This window comes from Pristiophorus japonicus, chromosome 10, assembly GCF_044704955.1.
Source record: "Pristiophorus japonicus isolate sPriJap1 chromosome 10, sPriJap1.hap1, whole genome shotgun sequence".
Taxonomy (NCBI): Eukaryota; Metazoa; Chordata; class Chondrichthyes; family Pristiophoridae; genus Pristiophorus; species Pristiophorus japonicus.
In genome coordinates, this window is record NC_091986.1 from 213,843,912 (window position 1) to 213,858,314 (window position 14,403).

At 46.9% G+C, this 14,403-nt stretch overlaps 1 protein-coding gene across 1 annotated transcript in view; it reads right to left on the bottom strand.

Annotated features, from left to right (window-relative positions):
* Positions 1–14,403, bottom strand: part of myo7aa (myosin VIIAa) — a 253,612-nt gene that overhangs the window by 133,343 nt on the left and 105,866 nt on the right. Inside the window, exon 16 of the mRNA XM_070892552.1 lies at positions 3,207–3,344. Within this exon, the coding sequence (XP_070748653.1) occupies positions 3,207–3,344 (138 nt within the window). The remainder of the gene's footprint in view (positions 1–3,206; positions 3,345–14,403) is intronic.

The window sequence follows — 14,403 nt, forward strand, 5'->3', positions numbered from 1 at the left end:
CGCTTTTTGGTGATGTCGTAAGAATGTATCACAACAGGAAATGCTGGAGAAACACACAGCAGGTCTGTAAGGAGAGGTGATGAGAGTGGATTCTACATCTGACATTGGAGGGCCAGCAATACCTGTCTTGCATTAATTTCAAAATTACCAATAAGTGCAGGTTTTCCTCCCCATGTGGTATTGGGGAGCACGCCCCTTCAGATGAGACACGAGGCCAAAGATGTGAAGGCCTTAGAGAGGGAGCAGAAAAGATTTAGGAGAATGGTTCCAGGGATGAGGGACTTCAGCTACGTGGATAGTCTGGAGAAGCTGGGGTTGTTCTCCTTGGAGCAGAGAAGGTTGAGTGGAGATTTGATCGAGGCGTTCAAAATCATGAGGGATCTAGACAGAGGAGATAGAGAGAAACTGTTCCCATTGGTGGAAGGGTCGAGAACCAGAGGACACGGATTTAAGGTGTTTGGTTCAAGACGAGAAGAAAAAAAAAAGCATTTTTACGCAGCGAGTGGTTAGGATCTGGAATGCGCTGCCTGAGAGGGTGGTGGAGGCAGACTCAATCGTGGCTTTCAAAAGGGAATTGAATAAGTACCTGAAGGAAAGAAATTTGCAGGGCTACAGGGAAAGGGCAGGGGAGTGGGACTAGCTGAGGTGCTCTTGCAGAGAGCCGGCACGGGCTCGACGGGCCGAATGGCCTCCTTCTGTGCTGTAACCGTTCTATAATTCTATATAGACCCACCTGCTGCTTCAGGTTGATATTAAAGATTCCATGGCAATACCTGAAGAGTGAGGTGTTCCCTGATAAACACAGTTCTCTTAACCGCCAAAGTAACTAGATTAACTAGTTGCTCACCTCATCGCTCGCTTGCGGGGCCATTGCTTGAGGAAAAGAATGTTCGAAGACCAGGCCCTCAAAACTTCCACCAAGCTTATGGTCTATAGGGCTGTAGTAATACCGCGCCCTCCTGTATGGCTCAGGGACATGGACCATGTACAATAGACATCTCAAATCGCTGGAGAAATGCCACCAACGTTGCCTCCGCAAGATCCTGCAAATTCCCTGGGAGGACAGACTCACCAACGTTAGCGTCCTCGACCAGGCCAACATCACCAGCATCGAAGCACTGACCACACTTGATCAGCTCTGCTGGGCGGGCCACATTGTTCGCATGCCAGACACGAGAGTCCCAAAGCAAGCGCTCTACTCTGAACTCCTTCACGGCAAACGAGCCAAAGGTGAACAGAGGAAATGTTACAAGGACACCCTCAAAGCCTCCTTGATAAAGTGCAACATCCCCACCGACACCTGGGAGTCCCTGGCCCAAGACCGCTCAAAGTGGAGGAAGTGCATCCGGAAAGGAACTGAGCACCTCGGGTCTCGTCGCCGAGAGCATGCAGAAATCAAGCGCAGGCAGCGGAAGGAGCGTTTGGCAAACCAGCCCCACCCTCCCCTTCCCTCAATGACTATCTGTCCCACCTGTGACAGGGACTGTGGTTCTCGTATTGGACTGTTCAGTCACCTGAGGACTCATTTTGAGAGTGGAAGCAAGTCTTCCTCGATTCCGAGGGACTGCCTATGATGATGATGATGGTCCGGGGGAAACCGATCGAAAAACTTCACTTTGAAAGTGGTCCCGATTTTAACTTCCACCGCCAGGCAGAAACCAGACAGAGCCGCACTTAAAATGACTCCCCCCGCCCGTCCCCCCCCACACCCCACCACTTACCGGAGTGCCGGGGACTGATCCCACGGGTCGCCAAACTGCGGGCTCCTGCTGCCCAAATTCCCCTTCCCGCCCGGGGAGCGGATCTGGTCCGGGGAGTGGGGGAAATTTATCGCCGTTCAGAAAGACCAGGCTTCCCCTTGCACTCGGAGTTCATCGCCCGGTTACCCCCCGAGCTGCACCCCCACTTTAACAATCGGAGGGGCTAGGGGGTGCGGGGTGCGTTGCACATGAGCTAAATGCAAGTAATTCCTGCTTATCTTTACCACAGCTGAAACATCCTCAACAGAGAGACGGTGGGAGGGTCTTTCTGCCTTCTAGTTGTGACAAAATGAGAAAGTGCGTGGAGAGATTTACAATTTCATTGCACACAGTGGAAATCTGCCAGGGTTTGTTTTCTTTTCCACAACTCCCTGAACGATAATGACCTCCAATATTTCCAGGCTCTTTCCTCAAGCTCCAGTGCATAAAAACAAACACCCTTTCCTTTCCTATTTAGTGCACCAAGCGCTGATTTTCCCGAGCTATGCGATTTATATTCCTCCCCCCCCTCCCGCCAATAAGAACATAAGAAATAGGAGCATGAGTAGGCCATTCGGCCCCTCGAGCCTGCTCCGCCATTTAATACGATCATGGCTGATCTGTTCATGGATTCAGCCCCACCTCCCCGCCCGCTCCACATTACCCCCTTATCGGTTAAGAAACTGTAGTGTCCCTGCACCGTACTCACACGCGGCATAGATATATCAGACACGGTCACTCTGTGACCTTCACCTTTATTGCCAGGACCAAGGAGTGCTGACCCTGGGTGGGACCTCCCCTTTTATACCTGGAAACCCAGGTGAGGAGTGTCTCCCGCAAGTTCACCCACTGTGGTCAGGGTGTGTATTTCTAGGGTACAGGTACAGTGTACATGAGTTACAGTTACATGACTGTCATTGCAAGATGGTTAAATACATGACAGAAACTGTCTATCTCTGTCTTAAATTTATTCAATGTCCCGGCTTCCACAGCTCTCTGAGGCAGCGAATTCCACAGATTTACAACCCTCTGAGAAGAAATTCCTCCTCATCTCAGTTTTAAATGGGCGGCCCCTTATTCTAAGATCATGCCCTCTAGTTCTAGTCTCCCCCCATCAGTGGAAACATCCTCTCTGCATCCACCTTGTCAAGCCCCCTCATAATCTTACACCTTTCGATAAGATCACCTGAATTCCAATGAGTAGCAGCCCAACCTCCTCATAATGCAACCCCCTCAACTCCGGAATCAACCTAGTGAACCTTCTCCAAAGCAAGTATATCGTTTTGTAAATACGGAGACAAAAGCTGCGTGCAGTATTCCAGGTGTGGCCTCACCAATACCCTGTATAGCTGTAGCAAGACTTCCCCGCTTTTATACTCCATCCTCTCATCCTCCAAATATTTCACCCACACTCGAGATTGAATCGTGACGCGTCACGAACCGAAGACCTTTGCCGATTTGCCTTACCATGGACTTTTTGTACTCATTGGGCTTGATGCAACGAACGAAGAACGGCTGACAGACCCCTAGAGTTCTCATCAGCAGGTCCAGAGAACGCTTGAACTGACTGCTGAGCGTTGGTGAGCGTTTCCGAGTCTCCGCTCCCTGGGGAAACAAGCGAGACAATGGAATGTTGAGAACACAGGAAGCAATGAAACAACACGAGACACTTTCCTTTCCAGCGTTTGCTGCAGTGACCCCACTTTGAGGTCATTCCCATTAACCCATGCACCACTGCTCTGCATTTTAAGGAGCAGAAAGACTTGCCTTTGTCTGGCACCTTTTCACGACCTCAGAAGGTCGCAGGTTGACTTACGAGGAAAGGTTGCGGAGGTTGGGCCTCTACTCATTGGAATTCAGAAGAATGAGAGGTGATCTTATCAAAACTTATGAGGGGGCTTGACAAGGTGGATGCAGAGAGGATGTTTCCACTGATGGGGAAGACTAGAACTAGAGGGCACGATCTTAGAATAAGGGACCTCCCCATTTAAAACTGAAATGAGGAGGAATTTCTTCTCTGAGGGTTGTAAATCTGTGGAATTCGCTGCCTCAGAGAACTGTGGAAGCTGGGTCATTGAATAAATTTAAGACAGAAATAGACAGTTTCTTAACCGATAAGTGATTAAGGAGTTATGGGGAGCGGGCAGGGAAGTGGACCCGAGTCCATGTTCGGATCAGCCATGATCATATTAAATGACAGAGCAGACTCGAGGGGCCGTATGGCCTACTCCTGCTCCTATTTCTTATGTTCTAAGGTTGTAGGTTCAAGTCCCACTCCAGAGACTTGAGCATGTAATCTAGGCCGACACTCCCAGTGCAATGCTGAGGGAGCGCTGCACTGTCGGAGGTGCCGTCTTTCGGATGAGACGTTAAACCCAGACCTCGTCTACCTTCTCGGGTGGACATAAAAGATCCCAAAGCGCTTTACAGCCAATTAAGTACTTTTGTTGAAGTGTCCTCACTGTTGTCGTGTGGCAAACTCAGCAGCCAATTTGCACACAGCAAGCTCCCACAAACAGCAATGTGATAATGACCAGACCAGATTATCTGTTTCAGTGATGTTGATTAAGGGATAAATATTGGTCAGGACACCGGAGATAACTTCCCTTTTCTTCTTCGAAACAGTGCCATGGGACCTTTTATGAGAAGGTAGACGGGGGTCTGGGTTTAACGTCTCATCTGAAAGACGGTACCTCCGACAGTGCAGCGCTCCCTCAGCGCTGCACTGAGAGTGTCAGCCTGGATTATGTGCTCAAGTCTCTGGAGTGGGGCTTGAACCCACAACCTTCTGACTCAGAGGGGAGGGAGCTGCCCACTGAGCCACCCCATCCAAAAATAAAATAATTCTTTCATCTGGAAGAGCCAAGGAGAAAATGGTCATTATGCGGTTATGTTTAGAATAGCTCCACAAGACTGTATATCTTGAGCTCAAACTGTTGTGACCTTGGTCTCTTTATTGTAACTCCAGAGTGAGGAGGCAGTATGGTAGACTGTCTTTTATACCTGCTTGCCCAGGGTGTGCAGGTGACCCTTGGGTCTCCCACAGGTGCGCCCCCTGGTGGCAAATCTTACACATTGGTAGTGTTTACATAGAAACATAGAAAATAGGTGCAAAAGTAGGCCATTCGGCCCTTCGAGCCTGCACCGCCATTCAATATCATGGCTGATCATTCCCTCAGTACCCCTTTCCTGCTTTCTCTCCATACCCCTTGATCTCTTTAGCCGCAAGAGCCATATCTAACTCCCTCTTGAATATATCCAATGAACTGGCATCAACAACTCTCTGCAGCAGGGAATTCCACAGGTTAACAACTCTCTGAGTGAAGAAGTTTCTCCTCATCTCAGTCCTGAATGGCCTCCCCCTTATCCTAAGACTATGCATCACATTGCAGGTCGATAAGCTTGAGTTGGAAGCCATGTGAAATGTTGTCAACATCAAATGTGAATGGCGAGAATACAAGTCATTTTCTACCATTCTAAAATCCTGGAATCGGCTAGAAAATTCAGCATGCAAGTAGAGCAGTGACGACGTGTACTTTTTCAGCTTTTCATCCCAAACAGTAATCTGTTGCAAAGTTGGAAAAGCTGAACTGTTTGCTTTCTATCTGACGGGGCAAAAGGACTTGACACTGCAATGCAAATCTTGAGCAAAAAGCTTCTTCCCTTGCAGTCTTAAATTCAGTTCATTTATGTGGCCCATGATATCAACAGCGAATGAAAAACTAGAGAAACAATCTGCTTCGTTCAACTGTGGAAAATGCTAATCTTTTTCTTCCATTTTCAAAAACAAACCAATCTCGGTTCTAAGTTACCACACTCTTTTCAAAGTTTTACCCAAACTAAGCCATCTTACGTTGGTATGATACAGAACATCATTGAGCTCGGATTCAGGTTTCTCAAGCAGAATTACAAATTGCCTGTGGCTTAATCCTCATGCTCAAATGTAGTTGACCACTTTCATAACTGTGTCTACGATATTGCTTAGTTTTAAAACTCCTTTATAGAGGACCTCTTGATGAATAATGCAATGTACATAACATATGCAACAATTTGTATTTATATAGCGTCTTTAATGTAGCAAACCATTCCAAGATGCTTCACAGGAGCATTATCAAACAGAATTTTGACACTGAGCCGCATAAGGAGATATTAGAGATGAGGTCAAAGAGATAGATTTTAGGGAACATCTTAAAAAGGCAAGAACAGTGAAGATGTTCAGGGAGGGAATTCCAGAGCTTAGGGCCAAGAAAGCTGAAGGCATGGCAACCGATGGTGGAGGGATGAAAAGCGGGGATGCTCAAGAGGCCAGAATTGGAGGGGAGCGGAGTTCTTGAAGGCTGTGGGAGATTACAGAGATGGGGAGGGCCGAGGCTATGGAGTGGTTTGAATACAAGGATGAGAATTGTAAAATTGAGACGTTGCCAGATGCAGCATTGTGACCATGTGATCAGAAACAGGACTAATTTTACTGCAACAATTGTCCTTCGATTTCCGCCTATACTTTTAGCCCTCTTGTGGATTGTTCACTAACGTGCGCCATGGTTATATTATATTGTTGTTGGAGTTCCCAAATGCCCATCACAAAACAATGAAAAAGAAAACCTAAAAGTTGCAACACAGGTTAGCAAGGCCATAAAAAAAAAAGGCAAACCAACCAGTCGGGTTTATTTCTAGAGCTATGGAATTGAAAGGTAGGGACGTTGCGCTAAATCTGTATCGAACCTTGGTGAGACCACATGGCGTGCAGTTCTGGCCGACATATCATAAAAAGGATATAGAGACACTGAAGAGGGTGCAGAGAAGATTTACAAGGACGATACCAGAAATGCGAGGGTGTACATATCAGGAAAGGATGAACAGGCTGGGTCTCTCTTCTCTTGAAAGAGGAGGCTGAGGGTTGACCTAATAGAGGTCTTTAAAATTGGTTGGTAGATGACTCCTGCCAACCAAGAGAGAGACTTAGAGAGGTTCTCTGTTTTGCAGCACAGCTAATATATCACAATACTGTGTTGTGCAGATTAGTGGCAAATGGAATTTAATTCAGAGAAGTGTGAGGTAATGCACTTTGGGAGGGCTAATAAGGAAAGGGTATACATAAGGCAGTAGACCACTTAATAGTGTAGATGAACAAAGGGATCTTGGAGTGTTTGTCCACAGATCCCTGAAAGTAGGCCAGGTGGATAAGTTGGTTAAGAAGGCATACGGAATGCTTGCCTTTATTGGCCGAGGCACAGAATATAAGAGAGCAGGGAGGTTACGCTTAAATTGTATAATATACTGGTTAGGCCATAGCTGGAGTACTGCGTGCAGTTCTGGTCGTCATATTATAAGGACGTGATTGCACTAGAGAGGGTGCAGAGGAGATTTACGAGGATGCTGCCTGGAATGGAGAATCTTAGTTATGAGGACAGATTGGATAGGCTGGGTTTGTTCTCATTGGAACAGAGGAGGTTGAGAGGAGACCTCATCGAGGTGTTAAAATATTGAGGGGCCTTGACATAGTGGATAGTAAGGGCCTATTTCCATTGGTGGAGGGGTCTATTATGAGGGGGCATAGTTTTAAGGTGGTTGGTGGAAGGTTTAGGGGGGAGTTGAGTGGGGGCTTCTTTACGCAGAGGGTTGTGGGGATCTGGAACTCACTGCCTGGAAGAGTGGTGGATGAAGAAACCCTCACCACTTTTAAGAGATGCTTGGATGGACACTGAAAGTGCCGTAACCTGCAGGGTTACAGACCTAGAGCTGGTAATTGGGATTAGACTGGATGACCTTTTGTTGGACAGAACAGATATAATGGTAAGTACTGCAGGGAATTGAATATGGCCAGGGAGATCTCCTGGACTAGTTTTGATCGCCTGGATGGGTCGGAGAGGAATTTTTCCAGATTTTTTCCCCCAATTGGCCTGGGTTTTTATCTGGTTTTTGCCTCTCCCAGGAGATCACATGGCTCCGGTTGGGGTGGCGTGTAGAATGTTTCAGTATAAGGAGTGTCGCAGTTGTGTAACACCGCTTTTTTTAAAAAAGGAGGGAGAGAGAAAACAGGGAATTTATAGACCGGTTAGTCGGACATCGTTTGTGGGGAAAATGTTGGAATCAATTATTAAAAATGAAATAGCAGCACATTTGGAAAACAGGATCAGTCCAAGTCAGCAGGAATTAATGAAAGAGAAATTATGCTTGACAAATCTTTTAGAATTTTTTGAGGATGTAACTAGTAGAGTGGACAAGGGAGAACCAGTGGATGTGGTGTATTTGGACTTTCAAAAGGCTTTTCAACAAGGTCCCACACAAGAGATTAGTGTGCAAAATCAAAGCACATGGTATTGGGGGTAATGTATTGACATGGATAGAGAACTGGTTGGCAGACAGTAAGCAGAGAATCGGAATAAACGGGTCCTTTTCAGAATGGCAGGCAGTGACCAGTGGGGTGCCGCAGGGTTCAGTGCTGGGACCAGCTATTTACAATATACATCAATGATTTAGATGAAGGAATTGAATGTAATATCTCCAAGTTTGCAGATGACACTTAGCTGGGTGGCGATGTGAGCTGTGAGGAGGATGCTAAGAGGCTGCAGAATGACTTGGACAGGTTAGGTGCATGGGAAAATGCATGGCAGATGCAGTATAATGTGGATAGAAACATAGAAACATAGAAACATAGAAAATAGGTGCAGGAGTAGGCCATTCGGCCCTTCTAGCCTGCACCGCCATTCAATGAGTTCATGGCTGAACATTCAACTTCAGTACCCCATTCCTGCTTTCTCGCCATACCCCTTGATCCCCCTAGCAGCAAGGACCTCATCTAACTCCTTTTTGAATATATTTAGTGAATTGGCCTCAACAACTTTCTGTGGTAGAGAATTCCACAGGTTCACCACTCTCTGGGTGAAGAAGTTCCTCCGCATCTCGGTCCTAAATGGCTTACCCCTTATCCTTAGACTGTGACCCCTGGTTCTGGACTTCCCCAACATTGGGAACATTCTTCCTGCATCTAACCTGTCTAACCCCGTCAGAATTTTATATGTTTCTATGAGGTCCCCTCTCATTCTTCTGAACTCCAGTGAATACAAGCCCAGTTGATCCAGTCTTTCTTGATAGGTCAGTCCCGCCATCCCGGGAATCAGTCTGGTGAACCTTCGCTGCACTCCCTCAATAGCAAGAATGTCCTTCCTCAGGTTAGGAGACCAAAACTGTACACAATACTCCAGGTGTGGCCTCACCAATGCCCTGTACAACTGTAGCAACACCTCCCTGTCCCTGTACTCAAATCCCCTTGCTATGAAGGCCAACATGCCATTTGCTTTCTTAACCGCCTGCTGCACCTGCATGCCAACCTTCAATGACTGATGTACCATGACACCCAGGTCTCTTTGCACCTCCCCTTTTCCTAATCTGTCACCATTCAGATAATAGTCTGTCTCTCTGTTTTTACCACCAAAGTGGATAACCTCACATTTATCCACATTATACTTCATCTGCCATGCATTTGCCCACTCACCTAACCTATCCAAGTCGCTCGACAGCCTCACAGCATCCTCCTCGCAGCTCACACTGCCACCCAACTTAGTGTCATCCGCAAATTTGGAGATACTACATTTAATCCCCTCATCTAAATCATTAATGTACAGTGTAAACAGCTGGGGCCCCAGCACAGAACCTTGCGGTACCCCACTAGTCACTGCCTGCCATTCTGAAAAGTACCCATTTACTCCTACTCTTTGCTTCCTGTCTGACAACCAGTTCTCAATGGAACAGGAAGACAGAATATTATATGAATGGTGACAGATTAGGAAAAGGGGAGGTGCAATGAGACCTGGGTGTTATGGTACATCAGTCATTGAAAGTTTGGCATGCAGGTACAGCAGGCGGTGAAGGCAGCAAATGGTATGTTGGCCTTCATAGCGAGAGGATTTGAGTATAGGAGCAGGGAGGTCTTAACTGCAGTTGTAGAGCTTTGGCGAGGCCACATCTGGAATATTGTGTTCAGTTTTGGTCTCCTAATCTGAGGAAGGACTTTCTTGCTATTGAGGGAGTACAGCAAAGGTTCACCAGATTGATTCCCGGGATGGCAGGACTGACATATGAGGAGAGACTGGATCAACTGGGCTTGTATCCCCTGGAGTTTAGAAGAATGAGAGGGGATCTCATAGAAACATATAAAATTCTGACGGGATTGGACAGGTTAGAGGCAGGAAGAACGTTCCCGTTGCTGGGGAGTTCCAGAACCAGGGGTCACAGTCTAAGATTAAGGGGTAAGCCATTTAGGACCGAGATGAGGAGAAACTCCTTCACTCAGAGTGGTTAACCTGTGGAATTCTCTACCGCAGAAAGTTGTGGAGGCGAGTTCGTTAAATATATCCCTTACGGCCAAAGGGATCAAGGGGTGTGGAGAGAAAGCAGGAAAGAGGTACTGAGGTTGAATGATCAGCCATGATCTTATTGAATGGCGGTGCAGGCTCGAAGGGCCGAATGGCCTGTTCCTGTACCTAATTTCTATGTTTCTATATGTGAGGCGGACTGGTTGGGCTGGGTGCTCTTTACCGTTCCTCCATTGTTCATAGGTTTATATGTAACCTTCAGGGCTGCTGACTGAGGGCTGTGTGACTCTGTCGGCCGGTGCAGACACGATGGGCCGAAATGGCCTCCTTCTGCGCTGTAAATTTCTATGTTTCTATTGACTGATGATCTATCAATGTCACCCTCGCCCTTGCAGAAGGAGGGGGACCATTAAGAGGAAGTTGGATAAGTACAGCTAGGGAATCTAGAAATCCTATCCTCGTCGCCAATGTGTTATATTCTTTACGACATCGCAAAGCACACTCATCATCATCATCGGCAATCCTTCGAAATCGAGGAAGACTTGCTTCCACTCTCAAAATGAGTTCTCAGATGACACTACAGTCCAATGCGGGAATTACAGTCTCTGTCACAGGTGGGTCAGACAGTCGTTGAAGGAAAGGGTGGGTGAGGAGGCTGGTTTTCCGCACGCTTGAAATCGAGGTGTTGCTTAACCGGAAGCCAATGTAGATCAGCGAGCACAGGGGTGATGGTTGAGCGGGACTTGGTGCGAGTTAGGATCAACTCTAATTTACGTAGGGTAGAATGTGGGAGGCCTGTCAGGAGTGCGTTGGAATAGTCAAGTCTAGAGGTAACAAAAGCACGGATGAGGGCTTCAGCAGAGGATGAGCTGAGGCAAGGATGGAGACGGGCAATGTTATTGAGGTGGAAATAGGTGGTTAAAATAAAGAAAGCCTTGCATTTATATAGCTCCTTTCACCACTGGAGAACGTTCCAAATCACTTTACGGACAATGAGGTACTTTTTGAAATGTAGTCACTGTTGTAATGGAGGAAAAGCGGCAGCCAATTTGTGCACAGCAAGATCCCACAAACAGCAATGCGATAATGATCAGATAATCTGTTTTAGTGGTGTTGTTTGATGGATAAATATTGGCCAGGTCACCGGGGAGAACTCCCCCCCCTGCTCTTCTTTGAAATAGGGCCACTGGATCTTCTACATCCACCCGAGGAGGCTGAATGTCTCGTCCGAAAGGCATAAATACAAAAAGAAGAGAAACAGTATTTAGTTCTGTTCACCCAAGAACGCCCATGAAATACAGAAATAAATAAGCACTCATTATGGGGCAGAGCAATGAAGCGCTGTTTTGTCCCGTGAAAATTCTGTTGGCTCATTGGAATGCAGATAACGACGTTCCCTCAATTGTCGATTGTTTCTCCAGAGGAAGCTAGCCATGGAGGTGCGTTGCTCATTGCACAAGGTGCTGGCTGGGGTGTGACATGCTCAGCGGATCAGAAAATGGCTGTTGGAAACCCGACAGGAAAATCTCGATGCGCTTAGAAACGGGGTTCTCAGAATCGAGAGGGTGGACAAAGTGATACAACGGGGCAACTTTAGGACAGAGACACATCACAAAAGTGACAGACTGCAATCTATTTCAAAGTTCTTTAAAATTGTGAAAGGTTTTGATAGAGTGGATAGAGTGTGTGAGTTTCCATTTGTGGGGAAGAGCATAATTAGAAGCCATCAGTAGTCACCAAAAAATCCAGGGAATTCAGAAGTTCTTTGCCCAGAGAGTGGTGAGTGATACGTCCTTACTATACAGTATAAATGCACACGAGGCCCATGCTTGAGAGGTCAGTCTGTGACCTGTCCTTTATTCCTTAGCACTCAAGGGAAGTAAGTGGGTGGAGCTTCCCCTTTTATATCTGAAGGTCTCGGTTAGGAGTGTCTCCCACAAGTTCACCACCTAGTGGTCAGTGTTCTCACAGTGTACAACTTAGGTCAGATTATACATGGGTTACATTGCTGGTTGAATACATGACAGTGAGAATGTGGAACTCGCTACCACAGGGAGTGGTTGAAGCAAATAGTATCGATGCATTTAAGGGGAGACTGGACAAGCATATGAGGGAGAAGGGGATAAGAGTGTTATGCTGATAGATTTAGATGAGAAAAGACAGGAAGGAGGCTCGAGTGGAGCTTAAACGCCAGCATGGTCTGGTTGGGCCGAATGGCCTGTTTCTGTGCCGTATATCCTATGTAAACATGTGGAATGCATTTTAACCTCTGGTGCTCTTGGCAAAGTGCAGAGGGATATCAATACTCCAGAATAGTGTTGGAGTCTTCAGGAAATAAAGATTCATATTCCTGGACACTGAGCAAAACTCCAGGAGACAGATCGGGGTGGGGGGGGGGGGGCGAGTATTATAAAAATATTGGATATGCGGGGGGATGGGGTAGAAGGCTGTTTGACTAGGGGCGGGGTGGTTGAAAGTGGGTGGTCATGTGATGAAACCTCAGGAATATGGCCAAGCAGAGATGGTGACCTGAGTGTGTCAGCTGTGGCTCAGTGGGCAGCACTCTCGCCTCCGAGTCAGAAGGTTGTGGGTTCAAGTCCTACTCCAGGAACTGGAGCACATAAATCCAGGCAGACACTCCAGTGCAGTGCTGAGGGAGCGCTGCATTGTCCGAGGTGCCGTCTTTCGGTTGAGACATTAAACAGAGGCCCGTTTGCTCTCTCAGGCGGATGTAAAAGATCCCATGACACTATTTGGAAGAGCAGGGAGTTATCCCCAGTGTCCTGGGCCAATATTTATCCCTCAATCAAAATCACTACAGATTATCTGGGTCATTATCATACTGCTGTATGTGGGAGCTTGCTGTGCGTAAATTGGCTGGCGTGTTTCCTACATTCCAAAAGTACTTCATTGGCTGTATAGCACTTTGGGACGTCCGGTGGCCATGAAAGGTGTCATGCATGTAGACCATGTATACTAACTGTATAGTCACGTAAGGTGTGCACCAGAGGGCACTGCGGTGGGAGACCTGAGGGTCACCTGCATAGGTGTGCAGGGCCCAGTATAAAAAGGCTGCCCACCATGCTTGTGCCTCACTCTGGAGTTACAATAAATGGGATTAAGGTCACAACAGCTCAAGTACAATACTAGACCTCGTAGAGTCATTCAAAAGAGTATTAAAGACATAACAAAAGGCGCTATATAAATCTTTGTTTTTAAGCAACATACTGGGACTGCACCATTGTGTGCACTGACCATGATTTTCCATCTGCTTGTTTTAAGGGATTGAAAAACATGGCTGACCCACACTGTGGTTCCGGTACGCTCTCCTGGAACTTGCAGCTCGATACCGGGAGCACTAATGACACACATTTCCCCCCTCCAAAGGAGCTGTGCTAATTTTGCGAGACACACCAACATAGATTAGATTTTGCGCAACTGAATCAACAAGTCTCGCTCCAAAGAGCTGAACTCTGGCACATCTGCTGCAAGTGGGTACGCCCTATGTCAGTGTCGGGTTTTGACAGAAAACTGAACATTTTTCCATCAACACATTTTCCATGTCCAGCATCCAGCTCATCGCTCGCTCGATCCGTGCACTGTGCACCAGAAATGTGATTTAACCCCATCCCTTCAAGGTCATTCCCCATTGGGTCAAGATAATATTTCCTTTCCCCCTACTTTAATGCTGCAGCCCAACAAAAACCTCCAGTTTCGTTCTAATTTTGTAACATAGACTCCTACTCAGAACAGAGAACACGATTGCCCAAACTCATTTCATGTTTAGAACACAAGAACATAATAGGAACAGGAGTAGTCCATTCTGCCCCTCGAGCCTGCTCTGCCATTCAATGAGTTCATGGCTGAACATGCAACTTCAGTACCTCTTTCCTGCTTTCACGCCATACCCCTTGATCCCCCGAGTAGTAAGGACTACATCTAACTCCTTTTTGAATATATTTAGTGAATTGGCCTCAACAACTTTCTGTGCTAGAGAATTCCACAGGTTCACCACTCTCTGGGTGAAGATGTTTCTCCTCATCTCGGTCCTAAATGGCTTACCCCTTATCCTTAGACTGTGACCCCTGGTTCTGGACTTCCCCAACATTGGGAACATTTTTCCTGCATCTAACCTGTCTAAACCCATCAGAATTTTAAACGTTTCTATGAGATTCCCTCTCATTCTTCTGAACTCCAGTGAATACAAGCCCAGTTGATCCAGTCTTTCTTGATATGTCAGTCCCGCCATCCCGGGAATCAGTCTGGTGAACCTTCGCTGCACTCCCTCAATAGCAAGAATGTCCTTCCTCAAGTTAGGAGACCAAAACTGTACACAATACTCCAGGTGT